This window comes from Herpailurus yagouaroundi, unplaced genomic scaffold (assembly GCF_014898765.1).
Source record: "Herpailurus yagouaroundi ecotype Mexico unplaced genomic scaffold, PumYag 164, whole genome shotgun sequence".
In the NCBI taxonomy this organism is placed as follows: Eukaryota; Metazoa; Chordata; class Mammalia; order Carnivora; family Felidae; genus Herpailurus; species Herpailurus yagouaroundi.
In genome coordinates, this window is record NW_024412405.1 from 34,802,272 (window position 1) to 34,823,993 (window position 21,722).

General features: G+C 39.4%; 1 protein-coding gene across 10 annotated transcripts in view; it reads left to right on the forward strand.

Annotated features, from left to right (window-relative positions):
* Positions 1-21,722, forward strand: part of KLF12 (KLF transcription factor 12) — a 436,833-nt gene that overhangs the window by 194,025 nt on the left and 221,086 nt on the right. For all 10 annotated transcript variants that reach the window (XM_040487361.1, XM_040487366.1, XM_040487363.1 and 7 more), the window contains one exon: positions 739-828. In XM_040487361.1, coding sequence (XP_040343295.1) covers positions 739-828 — 90 coding nt within the window. The remainder of the gene's footprint in view (positions 1-738; positions 829-21,722) is intronic.

Here is a 21,722-nt window from a genome sequence, read left to right on the forward strand (position 1 = left end):
ATAACCTTGATTTAATCTGTTTGCAAATATTGTTTGAAATTCTATTGAGTCACAATAGAAATAGGTTCTCCTTTAAAGAAGTGGCAAATTCAGCCAAACATACACCAAAACAGAAAACAAATTTATTTTTTGGTCACGACTTCAGCTTAAAAATTCATTCTGAATCCAAAATTTATACTAGATGTTCTTGAAATAGATGTTTGGGGTGGATATATAGAAATTTTCATTTGATCTGAATTGTCATATCACAATTTAGTGTCCAGAATTATATTATCTTGGTTTTTAAATTATGTAGACTTTGATAATAATATGAGAGCATTGTCATTATTTTTATTTATTTTCCCTTTTATGGATTTCTGCACAATGTAACCTCCAGAACTCAGGAAGAAGGAAGCTTGTCTTCTGTGTCCCTCCACTACTGCGAAAGTGTGATGAATTGTTCCAGCCCTATATATATTAATGTTAAGGTTTCTTTACTCCAGTTTATTATAGTCTGACCTCCAACCCAGAGGTCAGCGAATCAGACTGATTAATTCAACTTCTTGGTCATTATTTCAAATGATAGTTCAGAAAGGGGGCATAATTGGTTATACTGCTATTCTCATTTAATTATACTTCATTGTTAAAAAATTAGGTTAGCAGTACTAAATGTACTACAGTGAAGGAAGACTCTACCAGATGTCCTGTTTTGAATGCTGTATAACGGACTTTCCCTCTCTCTCTCTTTTTTATTCTCAGAATATCAACACCTTTGAGAACAGAATGTTAATGCTTGATGGGATGCCGTCAGTCAGAGTCAAAACAGAGCTTTTGGAATCTGAACAAGGGGTAAGTTTCAATGACGCCCCACCCTCTTCTCTTTATGATAGTCGCAGTCATTTACAGAGCATATTGAAGTTTGCAGAACGGTTCTGATTTGCACTTGCCTGGCTTTTCTCTCTTGAGTAAAAATCACCAGAGACTGATTCTCATCCATTTGCGACTCAAATATTCCTAACCTGGAGAAGATAACTTCCTAAAATCAGGAAAGCACAGTGACCTTGTAACAACCATATGGTTTATTTAAATTAGTGAATGTTTTGAAAAGCTATTAAAAAATTCAGAGCAAAGAGGGAAGTATTAAAAAATAAGATGGGACTATAAACTCCATGTCAAAATGGCTTCTTTCTTTCTTGGGAAATTACAGAGTACAGGTATGAGAATGTTACTGTTTGTTGGATTGATTTCCCCTTTGACATTTGTATTTACCCTTTTAAACTTTATGAGGGCTAGAGGATAGTTGAGGAAATACAGGTCAGTGAGTTTGAAATGCGCATAAAAGCAAAAAAAAAAAAGGCTTACTTAAGGATACATAGCGAAATTGACAAATTAACTCATGGCTACTGAAAATATGAAGACTTAAGAACACATCTTTAAAAGGATGTGGGTGATTTTATCATTAACATTTGTAGCTTCGCAAGTTAAAATTATAAGGGCAGTATGACTGCAGCATTGGCTGACCATGTTTTGTATTGAAGTGAGAAAGCATTGCTCCTGTGCCTGGGTACACTGCCTACCTATGCTGCTAACCTACCACCACTGAGACGGTACAGATGACCACAAAAAGTACATAAATTAGATACTTGATCTTGTTCGTATAGCTCTTATTCAAAAAAAGCAGAACATTGGCAATATTTTGTAAGTGAGCCATCAGAAGAAATTTCAAATATGAATAAAATTTCACTTATAAGAATCTGTGTGCATGTGGGACCCCATTCAAGGGGTTAGGATACTATTAAATGTTAAAAGGACTTGGTAATGAGGAACTGAGGTAATGGATCCAGCTGGTAGCATGTAGAGGGTTTCTCCAATAACTTCCACATTCCTGAGCAATATAGGGCAGGGTGTATGGCATCCCAATGTATATCTCTCTTCCTCGCTCTAAGCCTGTGTCTGAAACAGACCCCCATCATGGGAGGGGATATCATTTCACCTTTATGTTCTGTGTTCGTTGTAGTAGCTCCGCAATGAACTTGGTGGGGTCTGTCAACCAATAACACACCTTCCCAGTTCTGTGTATGACATGATGACTCACCTGGGCTCATCCTAAAACTTAGGCAGTGGAGCATCGTGAAAGAAAGACTGTGTGGCAGCTGTTAACATCATTTGTTCATTGTAGACAAAGCTTCGGAAGAAGTCTTACGTTCATCTGGATTTTCTAGCCTGATTCATCAAGTTAAACTCTCTGTCCTCCCAGCCAAGTAGTTTTTACCTTTGCTGTTTACCCTAACACAGGAAGGATTTGTTTTATTTCTTTGGAATTTCTGTTTTCTTAATCTAGGTGCATGAGCCAGTTTCATAAAATTTCCAAAACCCCCTCATTTAACACATCGCATAGACCGTAGCATCTCATTCACAGAGGATAACTTTTTTTCATTGTCGATGACAAAATGAAAAAGTGGCATATTGCACATTGTTGCTTTTTATTCCACAATATATTCTTCAACTTGAATAGCAGTAAAGGTACTCAAGTCATGTGTGTTGGAGGAGGGCAGAAAAGTACAGAAGGCAGTCAGAGACCGCTAGTCAGAGCCACGATGGTGCATTGTGGTCACTGGTTCTGGGAATGTTTGGTGATATCAGGATGTTTCTCTCTCCTTTATTATCAATTTATAGTTTTATGGTAAGTTTGAAAGATTGAGATGCACAAAAAACAAAAGCCAATAGTTCCAGAAGTTTTACAGTGTGAATAGGAACCTCAGGCCACATCATTTATGGAAAGTATTTCCTGCCCTTAAATAGAGACAGGAAAAATGGTAGGTTCATAGGTTTTACTTAATGCCTACTCATTAAAATCAATTTTTCCTTCTTGTGAATGGAGCTGATGTTAGTATTTTAACCCTAATTTAGATTATGTACCTGGAAGGAAGGGAGAGAAAACCCTGATTTTAGTCTTTTCTTTAGTTTTGTATTTCTTAAATACATGGCAGATATAATTTCATTCTCTTTCACAGTAAAGCTTCAAGAGAAGCAGCCCACAGTGTTTAAGGGGATGTCTTATGACCTAATTATTTATGGAAAGCAATAATTTGTATTTAGTCACTTGCAATACTGTACATCAGTTCTTCTTTAAAGTTAGAATTAAATCTAGATTTTAGTGAACTTCACTCTTGGTCATTTTACTGGAGTTTTTAATTGGGGATAATGGGATGAGTAATATGCTGTATAATTTCAGAATCAGAACTCTTTTTAGATAAGGAATGTTAGTAGTCTAAAGATTTCTGTATTTCAATCTTACAGGATTCTTTATTTCTTTAACTTTTAAAAATGTTTCATTTATTTTTGAGACAGAGAGAGACAGAGCATGAGCGGGGGAGGGGCAGAGAGAGAAAGAGGGAGACACAGAGTCAGAAGCAGGCTCCAGGCTCTGAGCTGTCAGCACAGAGCCAGACGCGGGGCTCGAACCCGCAAACTGTGAGATCATAACCTGAGCCAAAGTTGGACGCTTAACTGACTGAGCCACCCAGGCGCCCCTCAGTCTTACAGGATTCTTTTCTCATTTACTGATAAAAGCTGGTTGAAGTTTGATGCTTTGTAAGAAAATGTAAAACTTGGTGAAATTAAAATAATCACACGTGTGATTATCGGCTTCTGAAAAAAGATGAGCTGTTAGTTACAATGGACACAAAGTTAGAGGAAACAATCCCCGAATCACAGCGATGAATGAGAAAGCATGAGCTTGATGCCAAGGATCGGATCCCATAATCACTCTGGAAAACCTACTTTTGAGGCTGTTTTTTAAGACATGACATTTAACGTCTATCTCTTGGGGAAGTAAAGTTGAGTCTGCCATTCAGGCTCTAGGAGGCATCGCAAAGATACGCTACTTCACACGACATCCTGTTTAAGCGATTCACCACGAAGGCACGTATGCCCTTCTCCCCTTCTGGCTAAAAATAGTTCCTTGGGTCTTCCACTGTCAGCTGCTCTATACATCTCCCCCCACCCCTCCAAGGAATTCAGGACCCAATGACCACATTTCAGAGTGGGAAGACAGACTATGGACTGGGCCTAGGTCAGCCACTCTACTTTCTCTCTTCTCTGAAAAGTTCTGGCTGCCTTGCCTCATTCTCTTTAAGTGTGTGTGTTTTATAGTGTGCGGATGTGGTCAGATCTCTTCAGTCAGATTGCGAGCTCTTAGAGGACAAGAACTATTTTGCGTATTTTTCTTGTAGGCCCTGGCACATGGTAAGTGCCCAGGATATCCATGCTTTACATATCTCGGCATTATAACTGGCATGGTGAAGAACTACGAGACCAGTCAAGAGCTTGTTATAAACCTGCTCTGCCTACTTCATCCAGTTGTTGTGAACAACAACAACAACAACAACAAAATTGGAAATACTGGCAACATACATGCTCACTGGTGACATAGTCTTCACCTTGCAGCCATGTGCACTTGGATAGATAGAGGAGCATATTGACACCGACTGTCTGTGCCTTCCTTCTGTTTGGGATTCTAGGACTCCTGCATCCTCAGTTTTGTGACATCTGAGTAGATTGTTATTGCAGGCTCTTGAAATGTGACTTCCGTGTTCTCCAGGCTTGTCGGTAATACAGCACACGCTGCTAAGCAGTCCATGGGAAGGGCATGTGCTCTTGTGATACACTTCAGGGGCACAGCAAGGAGTGTTGGAATGACTTTGACTGTGACCTTTGGTGCTTGTGTCCTGCTGTTACAAGAGCTTCCCGAATGCTGTCAGCCTTTGGATGTTCTAACATGTTACTAAGCAAAGGACTAAAGCAGGAAGAGGAGGACTGGAACGATTCCACCCAGAGATAAGGCAGTGGCAGAGAAAGGGTACTGCCTCAAAGACATAAAATGTGGTTTTGTTCCTGGCCTTGCAGCTTACCGGCTCGAATGGCATTGGGAAGTTACTTCTGATCTCCAGGCCTCTATGTCCTCATCTGTACAGTGGGGGTATTAAAAGCCTGCCCAGGATCCATCTGACATTGTCTGAGTCTGGTAACGGGCCAGGAGGGAGAGAAAGCATTTCCCATTATGAGTTGAACAATCCTACTACAGTATACTGCCATTATAGGAAGCTACCCGTTTGTGGAAGTAGAAATGCATAGAGTTTAAAGACGGACAGACTGGAGTTCAGACGCTCAGTCAGCCAGGGGCCAGTGGTGTGGGTCCCGTTTGGTCTCCATCCACCTGTTTCTCCTCTTCTGGGAAGTGAAGTGAATCACCCAGCCTCACGAGAGCCTGCCTGCATGTAGTGGGTGTTGAATAAATGTTCTCCCTTTGAAGAAAAGCAGGAATAAAAAGGACACCATTTCCTCGAATTTCAATAGTTGCCAATTTTCCTATCGTATTTAGTAGGGACTAAACATCTGAGTTAATTTATAATTTTAAAAGAACATTTAAGGGAAATCTCAAACTGGAACCCTTATTTTTTTATTTGAATTTCTATTTAAGCATATCTGGAGAAAAATTTCAAGATCTGATTAGATTTTATCATGTAAAAAAAAAAATGGAATAATGACGCCAGAAATCCATTAGTTTGTTAAGACAAAAAGACACCAAATTTTGGTGTGGCAGTGGTATTTGGCCACATTTTTTTAAAAAAGGAATTCTGAGTTTGTATACTTCAGAGATAACTTATTGATATATTTACAGCTGAGATGATTAGTTGTCTGGGATTTGCTGCAAATGAAATGGGAGAGCAGAATGGATGGGGAGAAAGATAAGACTGGCCAGGATTCAGTCATTATTGAAGCTGCACAACAGGGGGCTCGTGTAACCATTCTGCCTGATTTTGTGTATGTTTGAAATTCTTGAAAGTAAATGTTTAAAAAGGAAAAGAAGCTCTCTAAATACAAATATAAAAATACATGGGTGCACAGGTGTCAGAGGGAGACATGAGGGAAACATGCCTCACTCAGTTAGCCTCACTGTCTTCTGAGTCTGAGGGGAAGGAGCTGACCTGAGTCCCTCACCAACCACAGCAGTGCTAAAGCCTGTGGTTCCCCTCCCTTTTCCTTCCCTTGGAGAGGCCGGTGCAATTCTGACCTGCGCGCATGTAGGCAGAGTAGTGGCAAGAGTGGAGCAAAGAGAGAGAGAAAGACGTTCGGTGTTTTGCCAGTTTGAAGTACTCTAAGGGAGTCAGTGACTGGGCCGTAAAAAGACCCTGTGTGTTCCACTGGGGGACGAAGCCTAACACCTCTTTACGACGGGTGTGGAGTGGGGAAGGGTGCAGGTATGGCAGCAGACAGATTTAATTGTATTCTCCCTGGCTTCCTAACAAAAAAATGCCAGGCCAAAGATCCCTCTGAGCTCCCTAATTTTAGAGGCAGGGCAGAAGGGAATAATGGCCCTTTTCCTAGCTTGCAGTAACTTTTGCAAACCATTCTGCAGGACATTCATAACGAGGTGGTGAAGGCATTTCTGTAACACAAAGAACTGACTAGTACCATGAAGTCAGCTATATTGAGTTTTTGCTTGATGTTTCTCATTATTCCTCATCATCCCAGTACAAGGAGCTTAGAGCTAGTCAGGGCTCAATAAATAGTGATTCAGATGCTATTTATTGTAAGTGAGAGCCAGTGCCAGACTGTAGAATATTGAGAATTTTGAGACAGGTGCTATTTTGGAAAAGACCTCAATCTTTAGGCTTAATAAAGAAATAGAGACAGGTGCAAGTATTGTAGCCAGACGTACCCATGGGCTAGGGAATGTTCAAGACAGGCAGTTACATGAACATTTAGTAGCTTTAGAGAAAAGGAAAAAAAAACAACAACCCAACAACAAAGCCTTTTCTTTACCTCAGTAAAGCGTTATGTTTAATTTAACATAAAAGGTTTAATATATATCTGTGTGTAAAAGCTGAGTAAGACAGTGTTACTTTAATGACTTTATCAGAAGGAAAGAAAAGACATTATAAAAATGCCACTTGCGTTCCCCTTTAACAGAGCCTCATTATTACCTCCCCTACTGGGGAACAGGAGCCAGCATAGCTAGTAAATTGGTAGACTTATCTTAGACATATGAATTTGCTTATCATTTAATATTTTCTGATGACCCACTGCTTGAGATCTTTTGATCTGTAGTGAAATCTTTGCATGTCGCTACCTGGCTTCAAAGAAAAACATGCAGGAGCTGTCTTCTTGCTAATACAAGAAGACCATTAAAAAAAAAAAAAAAAAAAAAAACAGGAAAGAATCTCTGTGCTTGCAAAACCCATTTTAAGGAAAAGCTATCCTCCACTAAAGAAGCAGTGTTGGACTGATTTTAATAATGTCAGAATGGCCAATAAATGTATTAATAGAAAGAATTGAAAATCAATGAGCTGTGATGGTAATTACAGATAGTACCCAAGGGAAATATAGCAGGCAGACAAATCCTTTCCCTTGGGGCCTGCCCTGGGCAAAGCTATGAAGTTGATAATTCTGCCCTCCTTCTTTCCCGTTAGCAATGTACTTTCTCCTTCAACTTAATTCTCCTCCGCTCACAACCCAGACACTCCCAACTCCCTCCACTGTGATGGCTCCTGCTACCCACAGATGACCCATTCTAACTGTAGTCTTCTTAATTGAGGAAAATGTAAAGTGCTATTCTCTCCAGGAGTTATTTGCATTTTTATAGGGTCAGTGCTCTGTAAAAAGGAACACTTCTTGAAGAGATTTCATGCTCTGAGTAATTTGGAAATTTTGATTTGGGGAAAATTAACCTCTCCAGAATATTTCAGTTATGTTCTCCCTTGTGAACTAGTCTTTGTGGTAGAGTTTTGTTTTGTTTTGTTTTGTTTTGTTTTGTTTTGTTTTGTTTTTAAACCAAAAAAGGAAAATCTGTATCCTGAGGTAAGTGTTTCTCTTTACCTAGGTGTGTTTTCATGTGCTAACATTTGCATACTGATTCACAGTTTATAACTGTCAATATAGCTTATTTAACCCTTGGAGGACTTTTGCTTCTGACCATGAGAGATTAATTGCCATGGGAATTGACCTCTTACCATAAACAACTAGAAAACCAGACAAAAGGTATAAAATGTTTTTACATATTGAACAACAGGCAGATAAGGACTATGATCCTGGAGAGTAAGGCGGGAAAGGAGGTGAACTCTACTGGTGCCTTAGCCTACAACCTAAGGGCGAAGCCGGAAGGAAGAGTCCAAATAGGGCCTAGCTGTCACTGTGTTAGGTGGGCAGTGATTGGGATTTGGGAGAGGTCAAGGCAAACTGGTTTCTGAGGGGAACAGTAATAGCGAGGGAGAAGTTGTACAGAGAGCTCTGGAGATCTTCAGAGTGGTCGCCTTGAAAGGGTTTGCCTAAGTAATGATCTACCTATGTGTGGCAGGAGGACAAGGAGGAAAGAATAAGGAAGGCAACAAAGTGGAACAGTTCTTAGAGCTCACATACGGTTCACACATACCCAGAATGGAGAGACCCCTTCATACATGAGGCATTTGGTAGAGGTCTCAGAAGGGTCACAGGTTAGTCATGGGGCTCAGTTAGTCCCACGGTAGTCTGGTCAGGGGCTTGCCATGATGGACACGAGAAGCAAAACCTGAAAGGGTCCAACTGATCTGCAAGTTACACAGTTGTGCCAGAACAAAATCCAGCACTGTAGAGAAAGACACAACAAGCTATAGTCTTCGATAATGTAAAAGTTGCATCATCTGGCATTTGATGATAATTGATTGGATTGAATAGTTAGAGAAAAAGACTAAGAAAATGAACAAAGCCTTAGTGACCTATGGAGCAATCTTAAGTAGTCTAACGTATGTACAATTGAACCATCAGGATGGGGAAGGTCAGAAAAATTATTTGAAGAAATAATGGCCAGGCTGTGATTGTATAGTGGTTAGTACTCGGTGTTGTGAAGAAATAATGGCTGGACATTATCCAAATGTGATGAAAACACATAGATCTAAGAAGTTCAGTTAGCCCCAAGCCGAAAACAACCACGCCAAAGCACAAAATAATCAAATTGCTGAGAACAGGTCTTGAAGAACAGTCTTAAAAGCAGCCAGTGGAGAAAAGGAGAATGTATCTGATATACAAAGGAGCAAAAATCAGACTTCTTATCAGATACCATGCAAGACAGATGAAAGAATTTACTTAGGTAAAGGAAAAGGACACTAGATAAAAATCTGTATCTACACAAGGACATGAAGAGAACTCAAAATGGGAAGTATCTATGCAAATATAAAAGAAAAAAAAATAAGAAAATTATGCTAAGTGAACATAATAATACATTATGGAATTTATAACATAGGATGAAAATGAGTGATGACACTAGCACAGAGACAGAGGGGCATAGAAGGAAGTAGACCATGGAATATGTGAAGAGGTGTATTATTAATTGAAGGTAGATGATGTTAATGTAAAGGTGTATGTTGTAAATCCCAGAGCAACCACACACACGCGTGTACACACACACACAATAAAACAACCAAATATAGTTAACAAACCAATGGTGAAAATGAACTGGAAACATTTTTAAAACTACTCAGTTTTATCTGAATGAAGGCAGCAAAGAGGAAGGATGAACAAGGAACAGATAGGAGAAATAGAAAAAAAAAAAAGCAGGTTGGTACCTTTATTTAATTTTTAACGTTTATTTATTTTTGAGAGAGAGAGACAGAGACAGAGAGAGACAGAGAAGGAGAATGGAAGGGGCAGAGCGAGAATCCCAAGCAGGCTCTGGGCTCTGAGCTGTCAGCACAGCACCCTATGTGAGACTTGAACTCACGAGCTGTGAGATCATGCATGACCCGAGCCAAAGTTGGATGCTCAACCGACTGAGCCACCCAGGTGCCCCAGCAAGTTGGTACATTTAAACACAGTATGTTGATAATTCTGTGAAATGGAAAGAGTTTAAGCACTCCCTTTAAAAGATAGATTGTCAGCTGGGAAATAAAAGCAAGTCCTAACTACATGCTCTCTGTAAGATGTTCTCCTTAAAGATAAAGATACAGGTACACTGGACATAAAATGATGGAGTCAAAAATAGTCAAAATCGTGAAATAGAAAAGAAAATGGTGGTTGTCAGGGGTTTGGTGGTCGGGGCTATGGGCCGCTGTTTAATGGTGTAGTGTTTCAGTTTTGCCAGATGAAAAAAAGATCTGTTACAGAGTAATGTGAATGTGGTTAACACTACTGAGCTGCACATATAAAAATGGTTGAGAGTGAATTTTATATTATGTGTTCATTACCTCACTTAAAAATAAGTTTAAAAACCTGCAGAACTGAAAAAAAAAAAAAAAAAAAAACCAAAAACCTGCAGCAAAGATGATTCATAACTATACCAGAGAGCTTATATGGATCACTGAACTGAGTGGCTGAAAGAAGACGTTGGCAGCAGTGTTTCAAATGGCCTCACATGGGATGTGACTCTTTTAAAAACATACTTGTTATAGCAGCAGCCACTAGTGAGTAAATGGCCCTATTTTTACCTACAATGGCATACTTCTTAAATAAACGTTGGGTTTAATAACACCCTTCTTCTGACGCTGGAGGAAAAAGTTTTGTGTGAGACGTGAGGTCATTTGTGTGTAATTTGCCCTGCCTTAGTGATTGCGGGCCAGGCTTATCCTTCTGCGGATCAGACACTGGAATTCTTCTGTCTGATAACATTTTTATTATTGAAAAATTGAAATATGTAAAAAAAAATCCTTTCAAGAAGAAAATGAAAGGCATGATCACGTTACCTTGAAATAACAGCCATTAATAGTTTACAATATTTTCTTCCAGGAACGTGTAAGTCCATACCAAACATTATCTTAAACAAAGTAAAAGCATAGAAAAAGATACGTATGTATAGACTGAGTCACAACAAAAACAAAACTGTGGTCCTGTATTAATATTAGACAAAATAGACTTCAGAACAAGGAATATAAATAACCAGGATAAAGTGGACCATTTCATAATGATATAGGAATCAATTTATTAAGAGGACATAACAGTTCTAAATGCTTTTGTGCCTTAGTAAGCCCTTGGGTATATGTAATATCATCCCCATTCCTAAGGAAAATCTCACAGATGCTGTGTGTCAAGATCATACCACCAGTAGTAACAGGGATGGAACTGGAGTCTGTGTCTTGTAAATCAGAATCTTGTCACTATTGCAAGCTGTCTCTGTTGCTCAATTTTGATAGCTATTGTAACTAGGACGTTGGAAATGATCTGATCTAAAATAACTCCCACTGTAATATTAATGTTTAAGAAGGATTTAAGCAGATCTTACAGAAAATTTTAGTTCACGCCAATAAATGCAAATTTACCAAGAGAGACTCAGTGGCCATTCTAGTCGTCTACAGTAAGTATGAGCTCTCGGATGTCTCTTTTATCTTAATTGCATAGGATTAAAAAAATTTACTCTGTAACATGTTTATTTTAATATACAGTAATGTTTGCGGGGCTCCTGGGTGGCTCAGTCGGTTGAGTGTCCGACTTCGGCTCAGGTCATGATCTCTTGGTCTGTGAGTTCGAGCCCCGTGTCAGGCTCTGTGCTGACAGCTTGGAGCCTGGAGCCTGCTTTCGATTCTGTGTCTCCCTCTCTCTCTGTCCCTCCCCCACTCACACTCTGTCTCTCTCTCTGTCAAAAATAAATAAACATTAAAAAAAATTTATTGTACAGTAATGTTTGCAAGCACATAACAATAGGTTAAAATGTACAAAAATATTCCCTGGTTATCAGATGGGCAAGGTTTTATTTCACTGTGTTCCTATCAATTTCAGAAATCTGATTGAGCAGAGCTGACACCACATATCAGATTCACTTTCTAGAAAACTTCTCTGTCTCTGTCATAGTTTCTTAAGAACCCAGAATCTTATAAATATGTAACAACAGAAAGATGTCAAAGTCGCCTTTTTTTTTTTTTTTTATTGCTTTACAAATTATGTCTTGCTACCAAGGTACATTCCACCTGGTGGCAACTTTGATCAATTTAATATCTTCCTCCCTGGTCATGTCTCTGGCCTGTGGAAAAATGAATCTGTCTCTGATGCACTGGTCAGTCCTTTTTCTTGTCTGGAGGGAATATTATCAGATGATTTTCTTAGTAAAAATAACCTATGTCTCGTCAGTCGTAAATGAACTCTGACGTTAAGATGACTGACTCCTAGTTCTTATGACCAATTCTGTTTCTGACTCTCAAATGTCAGTTTCATTGCTGTGCTTTTGTCCTAAATAATTATATATTTTTCAATAAAGCCAATAAGATGATGATTCATTCTTAAAGCCTATATTTGCTAAATAAGATAATCTTACTATTGTTTAAAGTTAAGAGAAAGAATGTACTCACGTTCTTTTTTTTCGAAAACCTTAGTTATATACTTTTTTCGTTTTCAGCTTGAAAGGAATTAGTACAACTGTAGGTTTAAAACCTCTGACCCTTTGTCTAAGTCAGCTGTAAGAAGGTAGAACAAGTCTCTTGGATCACTTCAGGTTTTATTATAAATGTCATATAAAGATGAATGAATATTCAGAGGCGCCTGGGTGGCTCAGTCAGTTGAGCATCCAACTCTTGATTTTGACTCAGGTCATGATCCCAGGGTCGTGGGACTGAGCCCTGCATCAAGCTCCATACTAAGTGTGGAGCCTGCTTGAGGTTCTTTCTCTCCCTCTCTTTTTCTCTCTTTCTCATTCTTGCTCTCCCTCAGTTTCTCTCCCCCACTCATGCACTCTCTCTGTCTCTCAAAAAATAAAAAAATTAAAAAGGATGAATATTCAGACATAGATCATCAATATATTAAACGTAGATCATCAGTATATTATCGTATTTACTAAAAAAACAAGCGAAGCATCTGAGGTGAAGTATTTTCTATGAACAGTGCAGTGGCTTCTGGCACATTTTAGGCACCTGACAGTTTGGACATTGTTTTTAGGCCCATACACTTGATCTTAACATGTACAAGATACATTTTCCCCATTAAATATTATACTCAATAATTTTTTTTTTTAAAGTAAGCTCTTGAAATTTTTTTATGTAAGCTCTACCGCCATCCTGGGGCTTAAATTCATGACCCTGAGAGCCAGAGTCACATGCCAATTGAGCCAGCCAGGCACCCAAGTAAAACCTTACTATTTTGTTGGAAATTTTAGTTTTTTACCTTAACTATTTTGCATGGGAAAATGATTTTCATATACATCACTATTAATATGATAAATGTCAATAATATGTCAAAACTCTTAACATCTATTGTTTTATCAAATTTCATAAGTTAGATATAAAGGCAGTTTTCTCTCTCTGTTCTCATTGCATGGCTGTCTGCTGCCATTTGTTCTCATCTCCCTCCCACCAAATTATATTTGCCACAGTGGCTTCTGATTTCCACATTGACATTCCATATACACATATCAGTGGAGATTTTACCTTCATCTGTCCTCTTTGGATTATTCTGGGGGTATATGTTCACATTTATGTGCGAGGTTTTGAACTACAAAAATATTTCTGAGAAGGATGTGAAACATTTTCCTATATTTAGTCATAGGAAGGGATATAGAATTCACCTAGAATAAATGAAATTGTATACATAATGTCTAACATAGTGCTCTATGTTAAGTAAGCAGTAAAAAGCAACTGCTCTAGGGGCACCTGGGTAGCTCAATGAAGCATTCAACTCTTGATTTTGGCTCAGTTCATGATCCCATGGCTGTGAGATCGAGCCCTACTTTGGGCTCTGGGCTGGCTGTGGAGGCTGCTTGAGAGTCTCTCTCTCCTTCTCTCTCTGCCCCTCCTGTTCTTCCCTGCTCACTCTCTCTAAAAAAAAAAAACCAAAAAACAAAAAAACCCATGACTCCTCTTGCAATTGTTATTGTAGTCCGAATTTCTTCTTAATTTAATGATAAAAGATAATATTTTATATATGTAAATTAAGATGCATGCCTGGTAAATTTGCATAGATCTTGAAAAAAAGACAGTATTAGTTACGCTCCAAAGCTACACTGTTTCATAAGACTCTATTATCAATTAAAAATCGTACTGTCAATCTATATGTTTACACAATAAAAATAATATATGTTGATATTGTTATTATATACCTGCCTTTATCAAATTCGCGTTTAAAAGTAAGCACCTGGGTGATCAGTCGGTTAAGCATCCGACTTGATTTTGGCTCAGGTCATGATCTCATTGAGTTCTAGTCCTGCATTGGGCTCTGCTCCTCACTGTCAGATTCTCTCTCTCTCTCTCTCTCTCTCCCTGTGTCTCTGACCCTCCCCTGCTTGCTCTCTCTCTCAAAAATAAATAAATAAACTTAAAAAAAAAATAAGTGTCTTTAGTTATTTATTCTTGGTCTTAACTCAGTGATACTGTATCCCTTTGTATATAGCTAACTGCCTAAACATAAAGAGCTAAAAACACTTGTTACTGTAGAGAAACATTTGAAATATTATTCAGAAACATACCTGGCCATGATAGTTAAAGGAATAATGCTTTAAAAATTGCTGTTTTATAAAACAAAACGAAACTCTTTTCTAGTGAGTATTTATAAAGGATTTTATTTTAAATTTCTGTTTCCACAAAGATAGTTATATTGCCAGCATTCGAAAGTCTCCATTGTCTTGGAAAATGATCCTTACAAAAATAATAAGAGAACTAGGAGAGGCAAAAAGAGTATACGATATATAACGTGGCTAGTTTCTTAAATTAGTATCTTTTGCTTTTTTTATATAGGAAAAATGACGCATATTGTTATGCTATAACATTGTGAAATAGTTGGGGGGGGAAGTCACCAAGTAATTGATATCCCTAGTTTTTGAATTACATAAATTATCGTCTTTATGCCCTGAAAAATGACTTGCTGTTTTAAGAGACCTGTGGGCTTTGTTAAAGGAGTAAATTGTTCCCAAATGAAGTGACGTTGTGCCTACATGATCTGACCCTGTTTTATGAAGCTGAAATTACTCACCAAGACTCAGCCCATTATCAGAATATGTATATTCTTTTGTGGTTGCTTGACATCTTTTGTTTATTATCTTGAATTTTTGCAAGCTTCCCCGTATTGTGATTCTAATCCCCCCGAAATAGCATCTTAAAAACTAACGAAAACACCCCCTCCAGTGCTAGACTTTCTTAGAGCTAGGATATGGACCGGTGGCCGCTCAGTTGCCCCACCCACTGGAGGGATGCAGAAAGTAGTGCAGGGCCGCCCGATTATGGCAGGACTGCTCTTTGGGTAAGTGCAGGGGCAGGGATGCCTGGCTGTTTGGAGGAGGCCGTGACAGATGTTCTGGCGTCAAACACTGGAAGACGGCAATAGTGGCATTTTCACTGGATGTGGCTTATGTGGTTTGGCTTTCCTCCGCCTGTATTGTTCCTTGCTACTGTAGGATTTAAGTATGGTTCTCCGACCTACCAAGAAGCTTTCTGGACCGATATTTAAAAATATACATATCTCCACTTAAACTAGTCAGAGTGTATTCTGTGGTTTACAACTGCTACAGTGAGGTATATACTCACTTTCCTGCTTTAAATATGCTGGCACTTAGCTCGGTAATTCTCTGGTTAAGTGTGTGGACTCTGGAGCTACGCTGGCTATATTTATGTTCTGGCTCTACCATTTTGTCTGTGACCTGGGCAAGCTACTTAATCTCTCTGTCTCAGTTTCCTTATCTATAAAATGGGGATGATAATAGTCCCTGCCTCGTGGAGTTTCTGGGAAGATAAAAGAGTGAACATATGTAACAGTTTATTACCTGCTAGCTGTTGCTTCATCCTGATGCCCTCTCTGTTCCTGTAGCTTATTTTGGTCGTGGTGCTGCCACACAACTCAGGACAGCATCTCCCTTCCATAAAGCATATTCCCATTGATCTCTCTCCTCTGCACTTGTATTTAATTAACCTGTAGTCACTACCCATCTCATTTAGCACTCAATTGAGTTCAAATTGCATTCTGCTTTCTTTTTTTTAAGTTTATGTATTAATTTTGAGAGAGAGAGAGAGAGAGAGAGAGAGAGAGAGAGAGAGAGAACATGCAGGGAAGGGGCAGGGAGAGGGGGAGAGAGAGAGAATCCAAGAAGACTTTGTGCTGTCAGGGCAGAGCCTGAAAGAGGGCTCGATCTCCCAAACCATGAGATCATGACCTGAGCCGAAATTAAGAGTTGGACACTTACTAGCTCTGCCACCCAGGTGCCCCTAACTATCTGATTTCAAGCACATTCATTTGTGAATTCTGTCTCAAACCCCTGGATGGGGATGTAGGTCGGCAATAGCCTAACTGAAGGAGCCCCACAGTTTATTTGGAAGATGATTCTAATATTAAATGTCCCAATAGGACTAGCTGTGAGGGGTGAGGGGTTAGCATTTAAGGACACTTCTATGTGTATGTGTCTGGTCATTAATATCCTCTCATCTAATGCCTTTGGTAATCCTACAGTACTCATCTCTACCAGTGAGGGCAGTTGTAATTAACAGTGGTTAAGTCACTTTTCCAAGATCACACTGCTTTTTATTGTCAGAACCAGCTGTGTTTGAACTAAAAAAAAAAAAAAAAAAGAGAAAAAAATAGATTTTTTTCTGTGATAGTAAGTTGCCAGTTAACAAATGCTAGAAATAGCCTAGGTGAAGGAATCATGGGAAATCACTGATTTTTGATTTTTGCAAGTCTTGAAGAATCATTTAATTCTCATGTTTCATGAAAAATTTCTTGAAATAATACCATCCATTGATTAGTTGACTGAGTCTGATTTGGTTAATGTAGCCTTACGTTTATTGGCATTGGAAATGTATTTTCTTCTGCCTTCTTCAGAGTTCATAGTCTGAAGAAAAGTGGTGGCAAAGTACTATTTTGCATCTGTAACTATCCCCTGCATAATTTAGAGTACTTTATTGTGTGGTATCATTTGAGGTGTGCATAAATTTGGTGAGAAGATAGTAGTGACTACTGTGATCACCATTTTTTCATGTGAAAAATTGGCAACATAATAATGCAGTCACTTGCCTGGAGTCCAGAGATAAACAGTGGCAGGAAGGCCTGGCTCTCACAACTCTTAGCATTCAGCTAAAGGGTTTAACTGTATGCATATTTCAAGTGCTTTTATATGTACTATATACACTTTAGGATGTTCAGTAGAGCTATGGACAGGCAAGATCCCCAGAAATCGTCACGGACTTAAGTGATATATGTTACTGGGACCAGGAAATGCTGACCTGATGATACAGATGGAAATAGAACTGAGTCTTGATGTAAGAGTTTGGAGAGCAGTTATAGAGAAGGCGCAAAAAGACAGTCTTGGTTAGGTGGAGATAGTGTGGAAGGACATTGATCGGTCTGGGGCTTATCCTTGTTTAAACGACCATCCGAGAGCAGATTTTTCAGAGTAAAAGAGAGTATGATTCATCCTTTTCTTGGGACAGCAGAGCTCCATTACTTGCAATATAAAGGAATAATGTTGGCCTATCCTTTTTTTGGGGGTGGTGGTGATCCATTGTCTCTGGGGCTGTCCTCACTCTCAGCTGACATATTGGTGTGTCTCCTTTTTTCTCCCGCCTTCTCATTTGTGCTCTTCCCCACTTCTTGCTGTGGCACTGAATTTTCAAGGCTGTTCGGCTGTTCCACAGTTCATTTAGATACATTTGGGACTATTGATATTTGTTCACATAAAAGCTGTGTTATAGTTAAGTGGTTAGACATTTGAGTTTCATGCTTCACACCCTTTCAGATTCTTTATGTCATTTCATTTATCTAATATGATTTCATTGTAATTCTGTGTAACACTTTGGGAATAATCCGTGGGATTACTTTGGGCCCATTATTTTTATGGACCCAGAGAGTTATTTGAGTGCCGTTCTGTCGTGTTCTCAGTTACAGTCTTAAAATGGTGCGTGAGTCTAGAGACATTCTTATTTTACTGAAATCATTCAGTACTGTAGATATGCAGTGAATTTAACCCGATTCTGCATAGCTACCACTACTTGGGTAATTCAAGCAGAGAAACAACATGTTCTTAAAAGTGAATCAATTGTTCTGTGTCTTCGATAAGTTAAAAGTGATTTCGTCTGATTAGTTTTGCAAAATAAGTTATCTTTGTATAACATCTTTCGTTCCCAGTTATTTGTTCACTCATTAAAATAAAAACTGAGCAAGGAGGGATATGGAACAGATATATATAAGGCAGAACCCCGAAAGTATGAAGTTCTATGTACAATTCAAGTTTTAGGTTTTTACACTTTGTTATGCCCTCATGTGGCTTATCATTTAAAGCGTTGGTCATGTGATACCTAAGTACCGTTTTAGGTCTTGTGAATATCCTTTGTGCGCTTCTGAGCATTTTCATGTGCATTATTATTTGATGTTTGTAATAAGTCAGTGAGGAGCTGGAATAGAAGAAGTATTGTGAACGTCATTTTTCACACTGGAAAACTGAAAAATTAAGTTTTTTTTAAAAAAAATTTTTTTTTAACGTTTATTTATTTTTTTGGGACAGAGAGAGACAGAGCATGAACGGGGGAGGGGCAGAGAGAGAGGGAGACACAGAATCAGACACAGGGTCCAGGCTCTGAGCCATCAGCCCAGAGCCCGACGCGGGGCTCGAACTCACGGACCGCGAGATCGTGACCTGGCTGAAGTCGGACGCTTAACCGACTGCGCCACCCAGGCGCCCCTGAAAAATTAAGTTTTTACTCAGATGTAGTCTGGTTGAATAATTGTTTCTAAGGAATGGCCAGAGAATGCAGATGTTCTTGTTTGACCTTGATGATCAGATGGTGAACTAGGGGAAGGGTATTAATCACAGGACTTAGAAACCTGAGGTATGGAAAGCAGCACTTTTCCGAGTGTGATCTGCTGACCATGGCTGCAAAATCTCCTGGGCTCCTGCCTCAGACCTACCTAGTCAGAATCACTGGGAACATAGGGCACCTTGGTGGCTCAGGCGGTTAAACATCCAGCTTTAGCTCAGGTCATGATCTCGTGGTCAGTGAGTTCGAGTCCCGTGTGGGGCTCTGTGCTTACAGCTCAGAGCCTGGAGCCTGCTTCAGATTCCTTGTCTCCCTCTCTCTCTCTCTCTCTCTGCCCCTCCCCTGCTCACGCTCTGTCTCTCTCTCTCAGAAATAAGTAAACATTGAAAAGAATTAAAACAAAACAAAACAAAAAAAGAGTCTCTGGGAACAGGAAAAAGCAACCGGGGTGCAAAGCAGATCCCCTAGGCGATCCCCATGCTTCCCACATTTTTAGAACTGGTACAGAGTGAGGTAGTATGGACTCTGGTTCGGTAGGTTCCTTTTAACTATGATTTCCAAGGTGCCACCATCTAACCTACAGAACCTCCCTTCTGTCAGGGAGTGATGGAAGTCCTCATGTGGTGGCTGTGACCCTGTGGGACAGTCAGCCCTGGCTGATGAGCTGGGCTCTTCAGGGTAGTCCGTGGCGATGCAGTCTGAAGACATCCTAGCAGTTGTTAGTACTGAAAGTTGATTAGTATATGCATGTGAATTCTGAATGACACATAATTCCTTTAAAACTCAGTGAGAGTTGTGAGGAAATTACACAAGAAGTAGAATCAGTGTAATACGGATAGTACATGGGCCCACTTTCTGCAGCAGCCTTCCGATTCCTGTGGAGCCCAGTGAATTCCCATTGTCAGGTGCAGTATTGTATTTTCAAGTTCTAAGCCAATTACCATTGAATCGTGAGAAATGTACTTAACTCCACCTTTGAAGAAGTAGTTCACATTTTAGTCATTGACATTTTATTTTACCTCTTCTCTGCTAAGAGAGTGAATGACTCATTTAGAAGTTAAAAAATACTTGAACTGTTTAAAATATTGATGTTATAAGTGCCATAACTTAGAAGAGGAAGCATGAAAATTGGCATTTAAATGATGTCTCTAAAGATTCCACATCTTTTGTGCAGAATGAGAGTCGCTATAGGAGTAAAACGGTGGTGTCGTGTTGGGTTCCGAGTTCACCTCGGAAAGCGTGGCAGCGGGGGCCGTGGGGTGGGGGGTGCATAGAAAGCCGCCCTGCAGAGGGGGGTTCTGGAGGGTCATAGTCACTCTGCACTCTCCTGGCCAGTCAGGAGCCCTAGCATGCGATTCCTCTAGGGGAGTCTTTCCTAATTACCAAAGAGGTGCCTATTCTAATTTTTTTTTTTTTTTTCAAGTTTGAACTGAAGGGTCTTTTAGGTTAGCTGAAGACTTACACAACACCTGGGACGGTACATAAAGTAAGTTCTCAACAAATGCTGATTTCGTTTTAATTTACTCAGCCTGACTTGAAGTCTGCGATTCTGTGTTTGTGTTTCTGTGACACAGTGTCATGGGCCTGCTCCATAACATCCTAATCGTGTCACCTCTGGCGTGGAGTGTGCCTCTCTCCTGACTGCATCCCACCCCCTTCCCTCCAACAAAACAGACGAACACATTTTAATATCTTTTTTTTTTTTTACATTTATTTATTTTTGAGAGACAGAGAGAGACAGAGTACAAGTGGAGGAGGGGCAGAGAGAGAAGGAGACACAGAATCGAAAGCAGGCTGCAGGGCTCGGAGCTGTCAGCACAGAGCCTGACACGGGGCTCGAACTCACAAACCTTAAGATCATGACCTGAGCCAAAGTTGGACGCTTAACTGACTGAGCCACCCAGGCGCCCCTAGACAAACACATTTTATAAAATCGGACAAGACTCCTGTCACCCCCTTCCTCTCTCTCACTACCCCCTTGTTTTCCAAAACCCAGTCTCTGATTTCTCGTGGTTTATCTGCCTTGGTCCTCCCTTGGCGATCAGAGATGCGCATATGTGAAAGTTGAATTATTGATTTAAAAATCAACTTAATTATCAACTTATTATTTCTGTTATTTCTAAATAATAGCCTAATTCGCTGTTTTGCTTTGAATCTCTGGCAAGTGACTTTCTGTGCAGCCAGCATAAAACAGCCCTAACCTATGAATACTCTTTGGAGATAGGGGATAACTGATGGGCTGTCTCCCTTGGTATTATCAAGCCATGCTGAAGTTCTCTTGAGGCGAGAATGATGCTGCTGCTGTCCGGATTTTTAGGAAAATTAAAATCATTGAGGAAAACCCTGGCAAGGCCCTTGCTCATCAAATGCCTTAGAGCTTTTTACACAGTAGTCTATCTTCTTGATTTTGCTGGTCTTTTTTATGGATACAGAGATGGTAACCTCATCTTCAGTCCTATGGTATACTTGAAATACACAAGTAGTGATCTATTTTTACAACAGGAGGATATCTGTAGGGTTTCCAACACAGACCGTTAAAGAAAAAAAAAAATGCAAACACAACTTTGAACTTTACTTCATAGGTAAAAGCTTTCAGGCAAGGAAGGTCTGGTAAGAAACCATGAATTTGTGGCATATTTAGAATAGGAAAGTTTTATGCCTTGAAGGTATTACCAGTTTAAATGGAAAGCAATGCAGTTGAAACTAGATAATAAATCCATTCAGTTACATGGACACTAGGTACCAAAAAACAGCTCCATGCAATAGTCCAAATCTCTCAGATTCTTTGCACTCCTCAAAGCACAGGTCTTCCCTCTGGAAAAAAAAAGACTTCACGCAGTTAAAAACATAATGCTATTTATTGGTCCTCCAGGCACATAATAGGAAGCCCACAGATTCTGAAGGTCCTCTTGTCTTTATAACTTGTGGGTGTGATAATAGAGGTTTTATATATATATATAAAATATTATAAATAATATATAATATAATAATATACTTTATATATATTATATATGTGTAATATATATATATATATATATATATTTTGATCCTTCC